The sequence below is a fragment of the Rhinatrema bivittatum genome, chromosome 6 (genome assembly GCF_901001135.1).
Source record: "Rhinatrema bivittatum chromosome 6, aRhiBiv1.1, whole genome shotgun sequence".
NCBI classification, from domain to species: Eukaryota; Metazoa; Chordata; class Amphibia; order Gymnophiona; family Rhinatrematidae; genus Rhinatrema; species Rhinatrema bivittatum.
In genome coordinates, this window is record NC_042620.1 from 19430559 (window position 1) to 19451810 (window position 21252).

The 21252-nt window shown below is 47.8% G+C and overlaps 1 protein-coding gene across 3 annotated transcripts in view; it reads left to right on the plus strand.

The window, feature by feature from the left end:
* Nucleotides 1–21252, plus strand: part of LOC115093431 (peroxisomal trans-2-enoyl-CoA reductase-like) — a 72218-nt gene that overhangs the window by 44523 nt on the left and 6443 nt on the right. For all 3 annotated transcript variants that reach the window (XM_029605128.1, XM_029605129.1, XM_029605130.1), the window contains 2 exons: nt 7390–7500; nt 9181–9292. In XM_029605128.1, coding sequence (XP_029460988.1) covers nt 7390–7500; nt 9181–9292 — 223 coding nt within the window. The remainder of the gene's footprint in view (nt 1–7389; nt 7501–9180; nt 9293–21252) is intronic.

Genomic DNA, 21252 nt, shown 5'->3' on the forward strand with positions numbered 1-21252 from the left:
ACTTGGTTGTCCGTCTGGATTAAGATTATCTGATGAAAGAGATGATCTTTGAAAGTGCGGAGCGCATAGCGGATTGCTCGAAGTTCCAGGAAATTGATCTGGTGTTCGGCTTCCTCTTTGGACCATAACCCTTGGGTTTGAAAGTCGTCCACATGGGCTCCCCAACCGATGTGAGAAGCGTCGGTGGTTAGGATTACTTGCGGATCCGGTGGAAGAAAGGGTAAGCCCTGAAGGAGGTTGACCTGAGTCGTCCACCAGGTTAAGGATAGGCGCAGCGCTTGTGTGACTGTGACTATGGAGGACAGAGGCTGAAAAGCTTGAATCCATTGGTGTCGTAGAGTCCATTGTGTTACTCTCATGGCTAGTCGGGTCATGGGAGTGACTTGAACCGAGGATGCCATGTGCCCTAGGAGAATGAGGAACTGGCGAGCCGTGGCAGTGTTCTGAGACTGGAGCTGGCGAGCCAGGGACATTAGGGTGTGGACCCTCTGAAGAGGAAGGTAAGCCTTTGCCTGTAAGGTGTCCAAGTCTGCCCCAATGAAGGATAAGGTTTGAGACGGGACTAAGCAAGATTTCTCGTAATTGACGAGAAACCCTAAGGAAAGGAGTGTTTGAATTGTCAATTTTAGGGAGGATTGAGCTATCTGTTGGGTGGAGGCCCTGATTAGCCAATCGTCCAGGTATGGGTAGACGTGGACACCTTCCTTCCTGAGGAATGCTGCTACCACTACGAGACATTTGGTAAAGACTCGTGGGGCAGAAGCTAGACCGAAAGGGAGGACACGGTATTGATAATGGTCGTGGCCAACTAGAAACCGCAGATATTTGCGATGGGATTGTGTGATCGCAATGTGGGTATAAGCGTCCTTGAGGTCGAGAGAGCACAGCCAATCCCCTCTTTGTAGCAGAGGGAGCAGCGCGCCTAGGGTTACCATTTTGAACTTCTCTTTTTGAAGGTATTTGTTGAGGGCTCGAAGGTCCAAAATGGGACGTAGTCCCCCCGATTTCTTTGGTATTAGGAAGTATCTGGAATAGAATCCCTTGCCTCGTTGAGAGGGAGGAACGGGTTCTATAGCATTTGATTGCAGAAGAAGGGATACTTCCTGTTGTAATTGAGCCAAATGGGTGGATAGACTCCACGCTTGAAGAGGCGGGGAGTCTGCCGGAAGAGTTATGAAGTTGAGGTGGTAACCCTGTGCGATAATTGTTAGCACCCACTGATCTGAGGTGATCTGCAACCAAGGTTGTAGAAAATGGTACAGTCGACCTCCTACAGGGATGTCCAGAAGAGGGGTTTGGCATGTGCTCCCTACAGGGGAGTCAAAGGCCAGCCGCAGGCCCAGGAGGAGGGGCTACAGTAGGCCTTTGTTTCCTAGGCTGACGCGGCTGAGGCCTAGTAGAGGATCGAGCTGGACGAGGCCTGGCCGATGGAGGGTAATAACGGCGTGGTCGAAAGAATGACTTCTTAGAGTCTTTCTTTTGCGGTTGCTTGGAGGTCAGCTCAGGTGGGACAGATGAGAGTTGTTTCAACGTCTCATGGTGGTCTTTCAACTCCGCCACAATCTGCTGAATTTGCTCTCCAAACAAATTATCGCCTAAGCAGGGTAAATCAGCAAGACGATCCTGAACCTCTGGGCGAAGGTTGGATGATTTTAACCAAGCCCAACGTCTGGCTGAGATGGCTGTGGCTGAAACTTTTGTGGAAGCATCGAATATGTCGTAGGCAGTCCTAATCTCGTGCTTCCCTGCCTCAAATCCCTTGTGAAGAAGGGCTTGAAGCTGCGGTTGGTATTGGTCTGGTAACGTGTCAGCATAGTCTTGTATCTGCTTAAGGATGGCTCTGTTGTACTGAGTCATATAAAGTTGATATGAAGCTATGCGTGAAATCAACATAGCTCCATGATAGACTTTCCGTCCAACACTATCTAGGAACTTGTTGTCCCTGGTAGGTGGGGTAGAAGAGTGTGGCTTAAGACGCTTGGCCTTCTTCTGCGCGGACTCAACCACAACAGAGCGATGATCCAGTTGAGGTTTTTGGAAACCTGGTGCTGACTGGACAAGGTAGGTGGAGTCAGCTTTTTTGTTAACTGGGGACACTGATGAAGGAGATTCCCAGTTTTTCTTGAGCAGATCCAAAAACACCTGGTGTATAGGGATGGAAGCGATGATTTTTGGAGCATCCAGAAATTGAAGGAGTTCCATCATCTGGTGTCTGTCATCAGCTTCAGATTGTAGTTGAAAAGGTACAACTTCTGACATCTCTTTCACAAAATTAATGAAAGATAGATCCTCAGGAGGAGATCTTTTTCTACTCTCTGTAGGAGATGGAGGCGAAGGCAAATCCGTGTCAGAAGATGTATCATCATCATCACCCCAGGTATCGTAGGGATCAAGTGGGGTTTGTAACCCTGATGGACCTGGCTGAGGCTCTAAAGGCATCGATGGAAACCGAGGTGGAATCGGTGCCGTAGGTGGAACCAGAAATGGCATCGATGGCTTCGGTGCTGTCGATGGAATCGGTGCCTGGCGTGGAATGGATGGAACCGAAGGATATATCGGTGGAGATATACCAGAAGGCACCGATGGAACCACCCCGGAAGGGGGAATCCGGAACGGTGTTTCTCCTGCCGATGAAAATCCAGTCGGAGACGGTGGTGTTGTCGATGGCACTGGAATCACCGATGGAAGGGCCGTCATGAGCGCCTCCATGCGGCTCAGTAGCGGTGCTAGCGCTTGTATCAACGGCTCGGTGGTCGGTTCCCTCCTCGGTGGCGAAGCCGGTGCCGGTGTCGGTGCTGAGGGCGGCACTGGAACCGGTGCCGGAGACGGTGCCGATGGAGGTTGCAATTTCTTCATCGCTTTCTCGATGGCCTCCTGGACCAGCCGGTCCAGTTCTGCCCGGAGACCAGGGGTAACCATACCCGGCTCGACGGGAGAGGGAGGCTGAGGCAGGGCCGGAGGGACCACCGTAACCGGTGGGATCACGGCCCCCGCACCCCGGGAGGGTGAGGGTTTCCTCGATGCCTGCGAACGAGACGTGGAGGATGTCCGGTCTGTTCGCGGCTTCTTTGTCGGTGGCTCGGCTTGAGCAGAGGTCGATGGCTGTGGATCCTCGACAGGCCGAGATTTGTGCCGTCGATAGCGGTGCTTTTCCTTCCGATCCCCTCGCCCATCCGGGGAAGGGACGGGAGTCGACGGCCGAGAAGCGATCATCGGACGGTCATCGGAGGGTTGACGATGATGGTACAACTTCGACGGTGCCGGTTCCGATGACGTCGATGCTATCGATGGCGTTGGGGTGGGTGCATGGAAGAGGAGCCCCATCTTCTCCATCCTGGCTTTGCGACCCTTGGGTGTCATTAAGGCACATTTGGTGCAAGTCAGGACATCATGCTCACCACCCAAACACATCACACAAACCCTGTGGGGGTCTGTGATGGACATAGTCCGGGTACAATCCGGACAACGGCGGAACCCCGTTGCCATGGCCTGAAGCCAAAATTTAGGCTGGGGATCGGTAAGTGCCAACAGGCCTCAAGGGCCAAATTCGACGGTAGTCGATGGAAAAAGGCAAAAAACTTACCGGGTTCCGTAAGATGACTAAAAATTTGTCGAAGGGAGACCCCTGAGGGGCAAATTTTCTTAGGAAATTAACTTCCAAATTCCTGTCAGGAACGTGGTTAGAGAGCTCCTTTCACCGCGTGGCAACTGCTGCGCGGAAAAAAGAAGACTGAAGGGAGACCCCTGCTGGCTGCAGGGTCAGTGCCTTGCTGGGCATGCCCAGTAGGGGCCAGTCAAAGTTCTGTTTAAACTTTGACAGAAGTTTTCCGTGGTGGGCTCCATCCTCGATGTCACCCATTTGTGAGGACAACCATCCTGCTTGTCCTGTGAGAATAAGGTGGAGAACAAATTGACTGTACCTAGTGTACCTGAGCACTGTGCAAAGTCTTGTGTCTAGGGAGACCACATCCACTGAAAGGGACTTGTAAATAGGGTACCTAACTTGGACTAGTCTACTGTAGGGTGGAGGAGAGATGTGAGCATGTCTTTTAGTGGAGGAGGTTTGAAGCGGAGAAGGATACAGTTAGTGTAGCTGGTTTCAAAAAAGGTTTGGATAAGTTCTTAGAGGAGAAGACCATTAATGGCTATTAATCAATTTTACTTAGGGAATAGCCACTGCTATTAATTGCATCAGTAGCATGGGATCTTCTTAGTGTTTGGGTAATTGCCAGGTCCTTGTGGCCTGGTTTTGGCCTCTGTTGGAAACAGGATGCTGGGCTTGATGGACCCTTGGTCTGACCCAGCATGGCAATTTCTTATGTTCTTACCTGGATTTAGGGTTTTATGCTAAAAAAAAACCAAAAAAAACAGTGCCCAGCACCTACCGTAACTTCTTGCCCCAGCCCTCACTCTGCCCTGGTAGTTGCCTACTTTTTACTTTCCTAAATTTTGGCACTCAGCCCTAGCAAATTTTCAAAAGGGCCAATTTAGGAGCCAGTCTCCCAAAGTTAGGCTTCTAAGCCCTTTGAAAATGGGCCTTGTGGCAAATGTTTATATTGTATAGTGTTTTTAAATGAATAACTTAATTTTTGTCTTCCATTCTCTTTTTTTTTCATAATATATTGAAAATAATTGTCAGTGGAAATGTTTTAAAAGAAAATCTATCTGCATTTCATTCTGGTACAATCTGCCCTAAGGGTTATGTACTTACCCCAATAACTTCAGTCCCATTGGGGCTGAAGAGGCTCAACTCTTCCGGACCTCCCATCCAGTTCTGCTTTGGGTCTGTGCAGTGACGAGACACTGTTTGTCTCCTGTGAAACCCATGGCAAAGACTACAGCAGCTTCTAGGAAAATGCCCCGCAAGAGCACAACGGTGAGGGAATGGGGAAAGTAAAAAGGGCCCTTTGGTAAGCAGCACCTCCTGTTGAATTTGCAGCTCTTCTGAGGCTACGCTATACTTCAAAAGGATGGAGCGTCTGAGCGCTTCATTTTGGGAGTCTGTACTCAGGGCTCAGAGGCCAACAGTAGTCACTGCTACTGTGGAAAGAACATTGTTTCTTAAACGCTGGCTTCCCTTATTACATCTTTAATAGAGCGTGGCAGATAGGAAATATCGTTTTAGAGCTGCTTATCTACAAGGTACTGAAGTTGAGGCAGATTGTCTTTTGTGGGAGGGAGGAACTGCTGAAAGGCACTTAATTCTGGTCAAGCAGAGTGGGGGATGAAGTACCAGGATCATCTCAGCATAAGAACATAAGAACATAAGAAAATGCCATACTGGGTCAGACCAAGGGTCCATCAAGCCCAGCATCCTGTTTCCAACAGTGGCCAATCCAGGCCATAAGAACCTGGCAAGTACCCAAAAACTAAGTCCAGTCCATGTAACCATTGCTAATGGCAGTGGCTATTCTCTAAGTGAACTTAGCAGCAGGTTAATGTGTCCCTCACTTCCCCTGCCCTCATCGAGTGGCTGAATAAAAGATTTGATCAGAGTGGGGGAGGAAGTACCAGGATCATCTTAGCAGGTTAATGTGTCCCTCACTTCCCCTGCCCTCATCGAGTGGCTGAATAAAAGATTTGATCAGAGTTGGGGAGAGTGCCAGGTTTCTAAATGTTATAAAAGGCAATGTAGAGAGAGGCTCCTTCTCTATTCCTCTGATTCTCTTTCAAACCACAGTGCTGTCCCCACTTCGAAATTCGTCAGATATGGGTTATAAATTTTTTAAAAATTAAAATAAAATGTACTCAACTGGGTGGGAAGGTCCAGATTGGCCTGATGTCTCTGGCCTATTGTGTCGGTGTCATCAGGAAAAAACTTTGGTTTTATAATAGTATAATCTGTGCATAATCCTTGGTGGGTGCATATAGTGTGAGAGTTAGTGGACCACGATTGATAGGAGTTTCCTGTTCTTACCAATACTTAATGATCATGTGGCTGTTAACAATCAGTTCCCAGGAATTCATGCCAGCTGCATTGACCAAGCATTTTTTCAGTTTATCTGGTGTTTTTAAATAGCACAAACTTTCCAAATAGAATCTTGTATCAGATGAATTAATTTTCAGATTTGTGCTAGAAATGTATGTTCCAGTATTTTTTGTATTGGGTGCTGAAAATTGTTTGAGGAACAGAGACTGATGATACATGACTCACTCTAATGAAGGCAGAGCGACCAGAGGGGGGCACGCCAGGGCTTGGTACTGGAGCTGGTTCTTTTCAATTTCTTCATTCTTGATGTTGCTTGAGGAAAAACATGCTTGTTTGCCTAGGATGCCAAAAATTGTAATGGATTAAATATGCCAGGAAAAGGGGACATGAGAGAACATTGAGAGAATGGCCAAAGGTTTGGAGAATGCGTTTCACTGCCAAAAAGTGTAAAATTATTAGTATGAATGCAAACAAACAGCCACAGATCAGGACAAAACTAGAATTTTTCAAATGAGAGCGATCAAGGAGTATTTATTTCAAATGACCTCAAGATAAGCCAGTCAATATTTAAGTGTTTATCTTGGTAACCCAAGACAAAGGGAACACTAACAGTATGCTTGGTTGCATGAATAGATGCATCCTCAGCCTGAAAAAGGAGGTAATGTTTCTTTGAACAGGGCACTATTGAGATCCTACTGTGAGTATTGTTTTCATTTCTGGAGGCCATACCTTCATAAGAACATGGAAAGGATGAAAGCAGATCAGAGAAGGCCTACTAAAATAATACAAGGCTTGCAACACAAACCTTACAAAGAGAAGCTTAAGATACTGCAAATGCACTTGCTGGAGGAAAGAAGAAAAAGGTGGATTCATAACAGAATCAGTAAAGCACAGGAAGGGTAAAATGTTCCTTAGGAAATTGAAGGATAAGGAATCATGATCTTACAGTGCAGAGAGGAAGGTTCAGAGGAAACCTGAGAAAATTCTTCCTTACTGAATGGATGGCAGCTGCCTGGAATAATCCACCAGCAGAGTAGTGACAGAACTCGAGCATGCTTTGGATATGTACAGAGGACAGTGGTAGGAAGGAGGATAGGAGGGTGGCAGTGTGGCACAAGCTGGGAACACTGTAAACCACAGTGGGAAACCAACTGGGTCAATGCCAGCAGGTTGATGGTAGCCTGTGCTGTCGAACAAGGTCACGGGGCATAAGCAAGCGGGTTTTAGGGCTAGTTTCTGTAGCTGTTAATTTATGACAAAGGTTGGTGATATGACATGGGAGCAAGTATAGGAACTTGGTAGAGATCCAAAGGGGAAGACGAAAAAAGCTGAGTTACATAAGGAAGGGCAAGCTTCTGCAGCTGGGATGTATCCTCAGCAGACTGGATGGTGCAGTTGGTCTTTCTATGTCGTCATCTGCTATGTAATATTACTACATATTATTTTTTCTTTTATTACAGGGACCAATCTTTTCAGAAACTGCTGTTGCACATTATAAAGATGAAGGACACAATTTATTTGAAAACTACATCCCTAAGATTCCAGCCAAAAGACTGGGGATTCCTGAAGAGGTACAAAATCAGTTTGCCGACTTCACTTTAGTTCACTTTGAAGCCACCTGCACTTGAAAAGTACTGGTAGTATAGTTCATACATAGATGGTTGGGGTAAATTTTCAATGAAAGTTGTCCCTATACATGCAATGTGAGTTTTGAGCCACCTAAAAAGATGTGTGTAATTTCAATACATGCATACCTTTACCTGCACAAAAAAGGAGCCTTTCAGGGCTATTAAAGGATGTATGTGCAGAACCTGAAATGTCTGCAAGTTGGGGGCCTGATTCACTAAGCATAGACATGGAATGGGAGAAAAGCCTTAATGATTCAGGCCCTCTGTTTATAACTGGCACGCTGTCTGGCAGCAGGTCAACCTTTGTGTGTGTATTTAACTACAGAGCAACTGGATCTTCAAAATCAACTTGTACTCGTTTCTTATGCTTGAGACTCAGGTCTTGTGCTTGCTATGGAAAATTCACCCCTTCTAGCAACTGTGGCAGCTAAAGTTCTGAAAATACCAGCCCTTCTGTTATTGCTGCTGCTTTACTTCTTATTCCTGGTTCTCTTTCTTTTTTTGTCTTGTAATAGAAGGTTCCTACCACGGTAAAAAGGCTCCCTCCTGAAATTTGTAATTGAAAATGGCATTGAGTGTACCTGTATGATATCTGCACGGCAGTGGTTGGCATGTCAGGACCTCGCCCTCTCCCATTTATCACCCCTCATAATGGTCGGCTGCAAAACTAGCACATGCAACCAGCAGTTGCATGTGCTAGTTTTGTCAAATGAGGCAGTTTTCTGCTGCCTCATTTGACAAACAATTCAAATTTAACAAGTAATAAAGTGGAGATGGGTGCCAGTCATCTCAGTTTCCCCGCTATAGACCTAGCGGGGAAAAATAAACGGAGTCAGTAAAAGTGTGTACTTGGTGGCGCATGCCAAAGAAATCAAAGTCCATGCAATAACAGAAGTATTCAGCAAAAAATACAAGGCTTATTAAGATAGTGAAATGTGCATAGGCGGCAGGGTCTGCTCACATGTCTCATAACTGAGTTTGGATTTTAAAAAAGGATTTTTATTGAGTACGTTCCATCTTTTTTGTCCATTTTTTAATTCTTGCATAACTAGGCTGACAGAATACTAAGCCCTAAGCCTTCAACACAGGCTGAATTTTTAAAAGCAGTTCTTTCCATCTTTGTAGTGATTATTTTAGACGTCTGCCGAGGACTGGTAAGCAAGCATCAAGTTAGCTCCTTCTAGCACCTGATGTGGTTGCTACATTTGTGGTTTAGTTTATTTTCCTCTGGGGTTTTACCTTGGGTTTAAGGTCCCTTCCCTTTCTGTAACTCATTCATCACAGTAGTTGTCCAGGGGCTGAAGTCTGCAACTTGCTCTTGAACCTAGTACTTCTGTATTCTGAATCTGGCCAGTACCTGTACGTACCCAGATCAGTCCAGACAGTGGCCGTCCATTCAGTTTTTTGCTCTGACTCCATCTGTTGGAAGGGGGACATAACCCACTGTCTGGACTGATCCGTGGTACTACAGGAACGAAAATTAGCAGGTAAGGAATAATTTTCTTGTACCTGTTGCTTGATTCTTGCTTCCACACTGTGTCTGCTATTTCTAAGTCTCTGCTTAAACCTAAACCAAGTAATTTCTGTGTGTAATATGTTCTGTATGTGTTTTATTTTCATTAGGTCTCCCCTATGGTGTGCTTCCTGCTCTCCCCAGCTGCCTCTTTTATAACTGGAGAAACCGTAAAGATTGATGCTGGACAAAGCTTGTATCGCACCTTATGGGAAGTACCAGGTATAAATGCATCCTCTCATACAAACTACATCATCCTTTGTTTTCTCATTAAAGAAAGCCATGTAAGCCACCTCCCCTCTTTTCTCCAAAATCCATAATATTGTCTTGTGCCTAGTTACATTGTGGTTTCACAAATATTAACTGAATAAGTAATTTCACGAACAGCACAGCTCCATTGAACTGACACGATATTTACAGTTACTGTACATCCTTAGTGACTAGGATGGGAGCTTTTGTTTGCATCTATCCTCCCTTTTAGATGCAATAAAATTAACCTTGTCCTCCTTTGGCATCATTAGACATCTATTCTCCTGAAGAACGTTAATCTAGAAGTTGTCCTGCAGTCCCTACCACTCCCATCTCCGTGATCCGCTGTGCAGCAGAGGTCATAGATTTTTCGCCTCTGAGGCCAGTTTTCAAAGGGTTTATAACTCTGACTTTGGAAGTTTGGATTATAAATTGGCCCTGTTGAAAATTTACTAGGGCTGAGTGCCAAAATTTTCCAATCCTAGTCTCACTAGGTCCCTAGATTTCGGAACCAAACTAATGAGTGGCTGCAAGGGCAGAGTTAGGTGCTAAGCACTGATTTTCAGCACCAGGCATGTAACCTAGGAGCCTAAATCTAGGGATATCAATAGCAGGCTTAAATTTATCCCCCTAAGTTTTAGGACTCCTACATTTTGGAGAATTTTCAGCTGAAAATGAAGGTTTCTAAAAGTTAGACTGAAAATAGATCGCTAAATTAACATCCTAAATTTAGGAGGTCGACTTTTCTTCTAATATCAGCTTCTATGTAAACATTTTTGCTATAACTGCAGAGTCACACCCTACAGACCTATGCTGGCTTTGAACCAATGACCTCTAGTTGAAAGACACGGTGACAATTTCCTTGAACCATCCAATTCCTGTGGCTAGCCCCAACCACTCTCCGTGTAGTAAAGAGATCAAGACATTCAACAGGATGCTGCAGAACAGAGTTGGCACCAGCTACCATAGATCTTGGTGGGAATGTTGTTAGCTTAACCTTATGAGATGTTACTGTTGTGGGAATGCTGCCGTAACCCTGGAGCCCACAGAAGCACAGAATATGATGGCAGATAGACTATAAAATTCATCCAGTCTATCCAATTTACCTCCTGTTACAATGCCATAGACTTCAGTTGATGTCTGGCTTTCTCTTCACTTCTTGCAACTAAGAATCTTTTGTACTTATCCCTGACTTGTTTTGAAATTTGATATTGTTTTTGCCTGGGAGGCCATTCCATGCATCATTTTGTGAAGAGATATGTTCTAATGTCACTGATTAGTTTACCATCTTTGTACCTCATTTAAGACATCTTGTTGCAAAATGTCCTTTCCATCAGTGGCATATCCATGGGTGGGCCTAAGTGGGCCATGCCCCACCTACTCAGAGTTACCTGGCACCTGAGAAGAGAGGCCCGATACAGGGCCATTGTGAAACTCATCCCACGTGGCCTGAGGCTGACCTGATCTTTGCAGGGCCATCACGGAGCTCATACTGTGCAGCCTGAGAGGAGAGGCTTGACAGTTACAGTGCCATCATGGAGCTCATCCTGCGTGGCCAAGAAGAGAGGCCCAACTGTTGAAGGGTCATTGTGGAGCTCATCCCATGCGGCTCAATGCCCGAGAAGAAGCCATTGAGGAACTCATCCCATATGGCCCAACTGTCGCATGGCCATCGTGGAGCTCATCCCGCATTGCCCGAGAAGAGAGGCCTGACCGTCTCAGTACTGTCGCAGAGCTCAACATTCACACCCAGAGAAGAGGCCTTGCAGCAAGGAGGCTCGGAAGAGAGGGAGAGGCACTGATAGTGTGTGTGTGTGTGTGTGTTTGTATATGTATGTATGAGAGAGAGAGACAGAATGGAAGTGAGAAGCATCTGTGTGTGCATGTATGTGAAAGAGCATGGGAATGAGAAGCCGGTGTGTGTATGTATATGAGAGGCCATGAGAATGAGAAACATCTATGTAGGAGAGAGAGCTTGGGAGTGAGAGGCCTCTATATGTATGTATGAGAGAGCATGGGGGTGAGAAGCCTGTGTGTGTTTATATGAGAGAACATGGGAGTGAGAAGCCTGTGTGTGTGTATAAGAGAGAGCATGGGAGTGAGAAGCTTGTGTGTGTATGATGTATGAGAGAGAGCATGGGACTGAGAAACCTGTGTGTGTGTGTGTGTATGTATGAGTGAAAATATTATGAGAAACTTCTGTATATATGTATGAGAGAAAGCATGGCATATATGTATGAGAGAAGCCTTGTGTGTTTGTATATGAGAAAGCATGGGAGTGAGAATCCTGTGTGTATTTGTTTGAGAGCGAGCATGGGAGTGAGAAGCCTATCTGTGTGTGTATTAGAGCATGGGATTGGAGAGCCTTTGTGTGTAAGTATGAAAGAAAGCATGTGGTTTGTAAAAGAAAAGCATGTAAGAGAGCCTGTATGTGTGAGTGGGAGCTTGGATAAAAGAGTGTGTGGGAGTGAGAGCCTGCATATGTGAGTGGGAGCCTGTGTGTATGTGAGAGAGACTATGCAAGAGTGGAAGCCTTGTGACAGAAAGCATATGTTTGAGAGAGTGCATGTGAGAGAGAATCTGTGTGTATGGAGGAAGAAGGAAAGAAGATAAGAGGAGAGAGAAGAAAAGATAAGAGACCCTGAAAAAGGAATTAGGAAAAGACAGACAAGGGGAACAAAGCGACTGGGACCAACCAATTAGAAAAATAAGATCAGTCAACAAAGGTAAAAAAAAAATTTTGACTTTCAGCAACTGAAATATACCATTGTTGGGATTGTGCATTTCTTGTATATTGTATTTTGCTTTTTCTTCAGTATTCCAGTGTTCACAGAGACTGAGGCTGGTTTCTCAGGCTTTCCATTTCAGTTTTTCTGTATGTTTGTTTCTAATTTCTAGTCCCTTATTCTGTATTAGGTAAGGCTCTGTCTGTGTTGCGCATGTGTGACAGAAGTACGATATTTTGGCTAGTGTGTAGTTTCTCAGTAGGGATTTGGAGCAGTTCGGCTTGTTCTTTATGCCTACTACATAGTGTATTAATGTTCTAGGACTTGGTAGATAAGGTTGCGGCTGTTTTAGTCCTGAGTTACTGCTGTTATAGTATGGCATGGGAAGGTTCTAGGTGGGTTTTTTTTTTGTTTTGTAGGGATTTGTCTTACTTCACAAAGTGTTTGGCATTGGAGGGCGTTTGTTTTGCTGCCACTGAAGTAGTACCAGCATTTGAATTTTTTATTTTTTTTTGCATGTTCTAGTTATGTTCTGCACCTGTTGAAAATCTGAAGTTCTTATTATGGTTATTGCTGTTTTATCGTAATTATGATATTCTCCCACATTTTTGGAAAGAAGATTCATAAAAGAATATATTTATATTTGTTTTATTACATAATTGGAACTGATGTTTCTCTTAAACATCTTTCTTTTTACATGATGTGTATTTATAAACTGCAGTAAATATAAAATAAATTAATATAGATTATTAAGATATTTTTAATGCTGGTAAATGCTTCAAATAATAGAATTAAAACATTTTAAAGCATCACTCATGATATTGCTTAGAAATCCATTGTCAGATGCACTGTAAGGCATTATTTATTGATGAGTACAAATAGTGGGGCCTAGGCTTGTATATCAACTGCCCACCCATGTTAACCTTGGACCCCCCCCCCCCCCCCCAAAAAAAAAATGTTTCATTTCTGGCTTCGCCACTGCTTTGCACTGAGAAATGCTTGCTTCTTTGTCCATTATTTATACCATAGAATTATTTGAATGTTTCTCTTGTCTCTTCTCTAGTTGAGTATATGTATATCCTTGCGTCTCATTCCATAGGGAAATTGAAGCAAGCTCTGTACCATTATGACAGCTCTTCTCTGGGCTGCCTCCATTCTGCCTTTATCTTTTTGGAGGTACAGCGTCCAGATGAGGTATTGCCCATGACTTGCTCAGAGACCTTCTTGCTTCCCTTTGTTTTTTACTCTTGAGTATACTTCTCCTTATTGACCCTAGCATTCTTCTGGCTCCGACCATTGCTGTCTTTGTAACCTTGAGATCATCAGATACGATGAGCCCCAGACCTCTTTTGCTTGGGTCACATCAATATCGCAACACTCATGGGCTGCTTCCTTGGATTTCTGCATCCCAGATTCATGGCCCTGCGCTTCTTTTGCATTGAATCTGAGCTGCCAAGCAGTTGACAATTCATCAAGCTTTCTTTGATCACATGTTTTGGGGCAGATTTTATAAATCTGCGCACATGCGTACTATTGTTCGCGCGATTTCAATAGATACGCGCGTAGCCGAGCGTATCCATTAAAATCCGGGGTCGGCACGCGCAAGGCTGCCCAAAATCGGCAGCCTGCGCGCACCGAGCCGCGCAAGGCTGCCCAAAATCGGCAGCCTGCGCGCACCGAGCCGCGCAGCCTGCCTCTGTTCCCTCCGAGGCCTCGGAGGGAACTTTCCTTCTCCCTCCCCGGCCCTATGTAAACCTCCCCCCTACCTCTATCACGAAAGTTACGCCTGCTCGAAGCAGGTGTAACTTTGCGCGCGCCGGGCCGGCTGCCGCGCTCCATGTTCCGGTCCGGTGGCTGGTCCAGGGGCCGCTGTCACGCCCCCCAGACACACCCCTGAAACGCCGCGTCACTCCCGGCACGCCCCTCCATGCAAGCCCCGGGACTTACGCGCGTCCCGGGGCTTGTGCGCGCCGCCGAGCCTATGCAAAATAGGCTCGGCGTGCGCGGGGGGGTTTGGGGTAGGTTTTCGGGGGGTACGCACGTACCCCTTTGAAAATCTACCCCTTTATGTACTCCATTAAGAATGCCCCCTCTGTTACAGACGTTAGTATCTGCAAAAGAAACAAACATTTCCTACCAACAACTCGTCAATATTACCTTTGAAAATTTACTTGATATCCGAGAATCTCCACCTGGAGTGAACTCTGTTTATTACTATCCTTTGTTCACTATTACTCAACCAGTTTCTAACCTAGTTAATCACCTTAGTACTCATGCCTAGGTCTAAGTATACCACATCCATTGCTTATCATGATTAAAAAGTGGCAATATGCTGCTGCTTTGGATCCTGCAAACCACTAGAATTCAAGATATTCCATTACCTTTTCCTTTGGCAGGGACTCCATTAATTTAGCAAACCAAAAGAAGTCGGACTAACTGACCTGCAGTTATCAGTCTGCTCTCCGTGTCCACTTTCATGAACGGGGGGCAATATATACCATTCTCCAGTCCTCTGGAACTACCCCTGTTTGCAAAGAGTGATGGGCACAATCTTTCTGAGCTCCCCTAATATCCTAGAATGTAACCTGTCTGGCCCCGCTGCCTTGTCCACTTGCTGTTTTGCTAATTTTATGCCAACTTTCTCTCTAAGTGGCATCTCCCGGCTCTCCTGCCAATTATTGGTCTCTCTCCATTTTACAAAAGCTTAGTATGTCTTCTTCTAGTGTAAATGGCTCTGTTCTTTAGCCTTAGTCATGTCTAAAATTCCCACTCCCTTTATGTGCAGTTTTAGTAACAGCGTTGTCATTTTTTTTCATTTCTGTTCTGCTTTTGTTTTAATTAGTATAATGACTGTTGTGAAGAAAAGAAAATTATTCCTTACCTGCTAATTTTCGTTCCTGTAATACCATGGATCATTCCAGACGGTGGGTTATGTTCCATGTCCAGCAGATGGAGTCAGAACACAAAATTCCCAGGGGAGGACCCCTATAACCACGCCTCCCCTGTAACAGCTCTCAGTAACTGGACTAACAAAGCCCAAAAGAGAGAGACTAAAAACAGAGGGATCAAGTAATCAAAGAAGGAATTGAAATAACCACTGTCCAAATAAACAGCAACTAAATTCTGAACAGTGAACTTGCGAACAGCAGTGCGTGAACAAAAAAGACGCGCAGTATTCGAAATACAGAGTAAAAGATTGTTAAGACAGGTAGGCAGGGATGTCCCACAAGCAAACCCCCAAACCAAGGGAGGGTGTCTGGAATGATCCATGGTATTACAGGAACGAAAATTAGCAGGTAAGGAATAATTTTCTTTTCCCTGTACATACCAGGATCATTCCAGACGGTGGGATGTACCAAAGCTTTCCCATCACGGGTGGGCCGCAGACAGCCCTGCTCGTATTAACTTGTCTCCAAGCTGACCGCCCGACTGAGCACCGACGTCCAGGCGATAATGTCTCGCAAAAGTATGGATCGACTTCCAGGTGGCCGCCCTACAAATCTCCTGAGTGGAGACGGAGGAGCTCTCCGCCCAAGATGTCGCCTGGGCTCGAAGAGAATGAGCCTTGACAACCAGCGGAGGGGACTTACCTACGCCAAGGTACGCCGCTATGATCGCTCCCTTCAACCACCGCGCTATAGATTGTTTGGAGGCCATGCAACCCTTCCGGGGTCCGAACCAGAGGATAAACAGATGATCGGAGAGCCAAAAATCATTAGTCACCTCCAGATAGCGTATCAAAGACCGCCGTACATCCAGTCTACACAGGTCTCCAGACTCAGGAGGCAAAAGATGGTAATTCCACTGATTGGTTGAGATGGAATGCCGAAACCACTTTAGGGAGAAAAGAAAGAACCGTCCTCAGCGAAACCCCTTCAGGCGTGAAACGAAGGTATGGTTCATGACAGGATAGGGCCTGCAGCTCGGAAATACGTCTTGCTGAACTGATTGCCATGAGAAAAATGGTCTTGAGAGTGACGTCCTTGATGGTAGCCGAGCTTAGAGGTTCGAACGGCGAACCACAGAGGACTCGGAGCACTAGATTCAGATTCCACGACAGACAAGGTGGGCGAATCAGAGGCTTCAAGTGTTTCACTCCTGTAAGGAAACAGGAGACGTCCGGATGCGAGGACAGAAACTCCTTATTTCCACTGCGAAGAAAAGCCCCCAAGGCCGCCACCTGAACCCGAAGAGAATTGTAAGCAAGACCCAAATCCAAACCTGCCTGCAAGAAGGAAAGGACTTGTGGCACTGAGGCCTGCATGGGAAGAATGTCATTCGCTCCACACCAATCCTCAAAGACCTTCCAGACTCGAACATAGGTAACAGAGGTGGACATCTTACGTGCTTTCAGTAGCGTTGAAATAACCGGCTCCGGATAACCGCGCCTCCTCAACTGACGCCTCTCAAAAGCCAGGCCGCAAGACAGAAGCGATCTGCCTCCTTGAAAAATATTGGTCCCTGGCGTAGAAGACGTGGCAGCTGACCGAGACGAAGGGGACCCTCCACCGTCAAATTGCGCAGATCCGCAAACCACGGTCATCGGGGCCACTCTGGCGCCACAAGGATCACCGGCCCTTGGTGTGCCTCTATCCTGCGGATGACCTTGCCCACGAGGGGCCACGGTGGGAAAACATATAGGAGACAGTGGCGTGGCCAGGGCAGGACCAGCTCGTCCACGCCCTTGGCGCCGCGCTCCCGCCTGCGGCTGAAGAAGCGGGCGGCCTTTGCATTTCCGGCGGTTGCCATTAAGTCTACGTGCGGTGTCCCCCATCGCCGTACTATTATCCGCATCGCCTGCTGCGAGAGCTCCCACTCTTCGGGATCCAAGTTTTGTCGGCTGAGAAAGTCCGCCTGTACGTTGTCCACTCCCGCTATATTCGAGGCCGCTAGTCGTTGGAGGTGAAGCTCTGCTCACTCCATCAATTTGTCGGTTTCCAGAGAGACCAACCGACTTCTCATGCCTCCCTGGCGATTGATGTACGCCACTGTAGTCGCATTGTCCGATAGCACCCTGACTGCTTGATGGAGTACTATGGGGAAGAAACCCTGTAACGCCAGACGGACCGCCCTGGTCTCCAAGCGGTTGATGGGCCACTTCGACTGTTCTTCCGTCCATCGACCCTGGATTGAGCTGCCCCGACAGACCGCTCCCCAGCCTGTGAGGCTGGCGTCCATGGTGATAATCACCCAATCTGGGTCCTCCAGCGACACCCCCTGAGCTAGGTTCCGCGGTTCCAGCCACCAATGGAGACTGATGAAGGTTCCTCTCTGAATCGGAAGGATTGCCTGGAAATCTCTCGACACCGGCTGCCACTGGGAGAGTAGGGATCTCTGCAGAGGCCTCAGATGCGCAAATGCCCAAGGAACCAGATCGATGGTCGAGACCATGGTCCCCAGTACCTGCAGGTAGTCCCAGGCAGTGGGCGTCTCGAGCGCCATAAATCCTTGAATCTGCTGACGCAGAGAATGAGCTCTGTCCGGATGCAGAAAAGCCCTGGCATTCTTGGTGTCGAAGTGAGCTCCCAGAAAATCCAACGACTGGGACGGGACCAGGCTGCTCTTGGTGAAGTTGACAATCCATCCCAGAGATTGGAGAAGTTGTACCACTCTGTCGACTGCGAGGATACACTGTGCTCGTGACTTTGCACGGATGAGCCAATCGTCTATGTAAGGATGCACAAGGATGCCTTCCTTGCGCAAGGTTGCCGCCACCACCACCACCATGATCTTCATGAAAACCCGTGGAGCTGTGGCCAGGCCAAAGGGAAGAGCGCGAAATTGGAAGTGTTGACCCCAAATTTTGAAGCGTAGGTAACGCTGATGAGCTTGACAAATTGGTATGTGGAGATACGCCTCCGTGAGATCCAACGAAGCCAAGAATTCTCCTGGATGAACTGCCGCTAACACTGAACGGAGTGTCTCCATGCGGAAACGAGGGACTCTGAGGGACCAGTTGACCTGCTTGAGGTCCAGGATAGGACGAAAAGTACCTTCCTTCTTGGGAACCACAAAGTAGATTGAATAATGCCCCCGGCCCAGTTCGGCAGCTGGCACCAGCACTATGGCCCCCAATTGAAGGAGACAATCGAGAGTCTGCCGCATGGCTCCCTGTTTGATTAAGGACCCGCAAGGGGAAAACAGGAACCGGTCCCGAGGAGCGCAAACAAAATCCAAAGCGTAACCGCGTCTTAGAATATCCAGAACCCATTGATCCGACGTGATTTGGACCCACTCTTCGTAGAAGAGAGCAAGGCGACCCCCCCCAGTCGAGGGACCACCTCGCGGGTCCGTCTGGCATCATTGGGTAGATTTAGCGGATGTACCAGCACCCTGCGCTTCCTTACCCTGGCGGCGCCCACGAAAGGGCCGGTTCCAGGAGTGCGAACGAGAAGAGGGAGCCCGAGGTGGCTGTTGCCTCTGAGGACGCGCACTCCGCTGGTTACGATAACGGTTTCCGGAGTAATTATATGATCTTGACGAACGGGGTCGATCTTCGGGCAACTTGTGCACCACGTTCTCATTAAGGGACTTGATGATCTGATCCAAGTCTTCACCAAAAAGATACCTACCCTTAAAAGGAAGGGACCCCAAAAGTGTCTTGGAAGAGGCATCAGCCGACCAATTGCGAAGCCAAAGGAGCCGACGCACTGAGACCGCCGCCACCATGGTTTGGGCTAGGACCCTTAAAAGATCATATAAAGCATCCGCTCCATAGGCAACCATGGCTTCCAGTCTGTCCGCCTGGTGAGCCTCAGCGTCTGGTAAGGACTGGGAGGTGAGAAGCTGCTGCACCCACCGAAGACCCGCTCGCTGTGCGAGGGAACTGCAGATAGCCGCCCGCATCCCTAAGGCCGAGACCTCAAAGATACGCTTGAGGTAAACCTCCAGCTTCCGATCCTGCATATCCTTCAACGCCGTCCCTCCAGTGACAGGAATAGTGGTATGCTTTGTGACTGCTGATACCGCAGAATCTACGGCGGGAACTTTGAGAATTTCCAAAAAATCAGCTGGCAGAGGATACAATTTTTCCATGGCTCTACCGACCCTAAGGTTGGCCTCCGGGGAATCCCATTCCCGAGTGATCAACTGCAAGATCTTGTGATGAGTGGGAAAAGACTTGGCTAGAGGCCGCAGTCCTGCTAGGAGGGGGTCCCCCTTCTTGAGAGCCGGGTCAGGCCCCACCGGTTCCGGAGGGGGATCAATATCCATTTCCTGGAGGATGTAGGGAATGAGGTCATCTAACTCCGCCGCTTGGAAGATGTGGAGGACCCTAGGGTCGTCGCCCTCCACCTGGGCTGCCAAGGTGGGGTCGTCCACGTCAGGGTCCTGGGATTGTCCTTCCCCCGACGAAGTCTGTATTATCGAAGGTGTCCCGGTAGGGCCACGAGATGTCCCCGCCTACTAAAGGGGGGCGAGCCTGAGGGAGGGTCCCACCCAGGTAGGACATGGTATCTTGGGGGGAGAGGGTCCCCAGGTCCCGAAGGTCGTGTCTCTGCTCTGAAGAAAAGCCCTGTGCATCAGGACTATGAATTCAGGGGGAAAGGCCTGGCATCCTGAGGGGTCACCCACGGGGGATCCCCCCTCTGCCTACCAGGATTAGACTCGGAGTAAGGGTCCAAAACGGGCCTAGAAGTGGGGAACGGATTATCCGTGTCCTCCTCAGTAAGCGCGGCATCGGAATCTTGCAACAAAATCGCCGCCGTTCCCGCGTTGAGAGGGAACAGGGCCTGGCGCTTCCTTCCCACGCGGTCTGCAGCTCGAATGTCCTTGTTAGTAGCTGGCGCACATTCCCCCTTGGGGAAACAGCCTGAGCACAGACCCTCTTCAGAAAATAAACCGGCCCTGTCGGAGCCCTCACAAGGCGCCGCGGACTGCATCGCCGCAGGGAGAGAGAGAGGGGAGGGAGGCTCTACAGGTGGCTCGCGCCTAAAATGAGCGCCGACCCGGCAACGGACACTTGCCGCGGTCCCCCACCGACCTGAAGAAGAACTGACGGGGAATTACCCTCCCGACAGCAGGCGGCCCCGGGGAATGGTGCTTCGCGGGGCCGCAGGTCGGGACATCGGTCGCTCCACAAAAGGGAGGGGGGGAAAACCTGGGTCAGGAGGGAGAGGCCGGTGCTACCGACTTTCACCTCAGAGAGCCGAACGGAGTCCAAAAAATTGCAGTCTTCTGCTGAAAAAGAAGATGAAACAAAAATACACTTACCCCAACTGAGCCCTCAGTGAGGAAAATGAGAAAAGAAAGAGAGAAAACAGGCAACAGCCTGTCAGCAAGTCACCAGGCTAAAGAGCGATGAGCCAGCACCAGCGGAGAGCTCTCCCCCTGTTGTAAGAGGAGCCTTAGCAAAGTGACCTAAACTGTAAATTTAAAACTTCCTATTTTTTTTTTTAAACTTTATCCCCCTGAGGAGGTAGCCCTAAGCTAACAAGCTGGGGACCACAAGTCCCCTGCTCACATCTGCTGGAGTCAGAACGTTACTGAGAGCTGTTACAGGGGAGGCGTGGTTATATGGGTCCTCCCCTGGGTATTTTGTGTTCTGACTCCATCTGCTGGACATGGAACATAACCCACCGTCTGGAATGATCCTGGTATGTACAGGGAACTGTCTGCTGCCAGGGCCTCTAGTATCTTTGGAAAAAAATCTGTCCATTCTCTGGTTTTTACACCTTGCGGGGTTAGAACTCGCAACTTCAAACCTGCCCACACTCCTAAGCCTCCATTGGGATCCAGGATTTAAGCGTCTCTTAAAAATGCATTGTCCAGCACATAAACTGCCTTCAGTTGTCTCTAGCTTCCCTCTTGCTTCTATACCTGGGAGTTAAGTTCTGCTCTTGGCTGTAAATACATAGTTCCACACATACACACACTTCCTGCTGGATCTCATGGCTTTACTCTGGCTGTTTAACACAGTCTCAGTAATCCTCCCAGGTAGCCAGGGCTGAGAATTCAAACAATTCGTAATCTGTTTTTCGGTGCCTGAAAAAATCCTGCCTTGCTGGTGTCCACGGTCTGTTCACTGTCTTTCCCTTTGTCATTTTTCGCATGCCTCCTTGACTTCTCTGTTACTTGCTTTTTATTTCACTAAGCATAAAAGTATGTTGGAGTTCCAGCCCACCATTCTCTTAAGGACTCCACCCCATGAGCCTCATTCATTCTCCCGATGTGATGCATGCTGGGATTTGTAGTTCCCCAGTTCCCTGT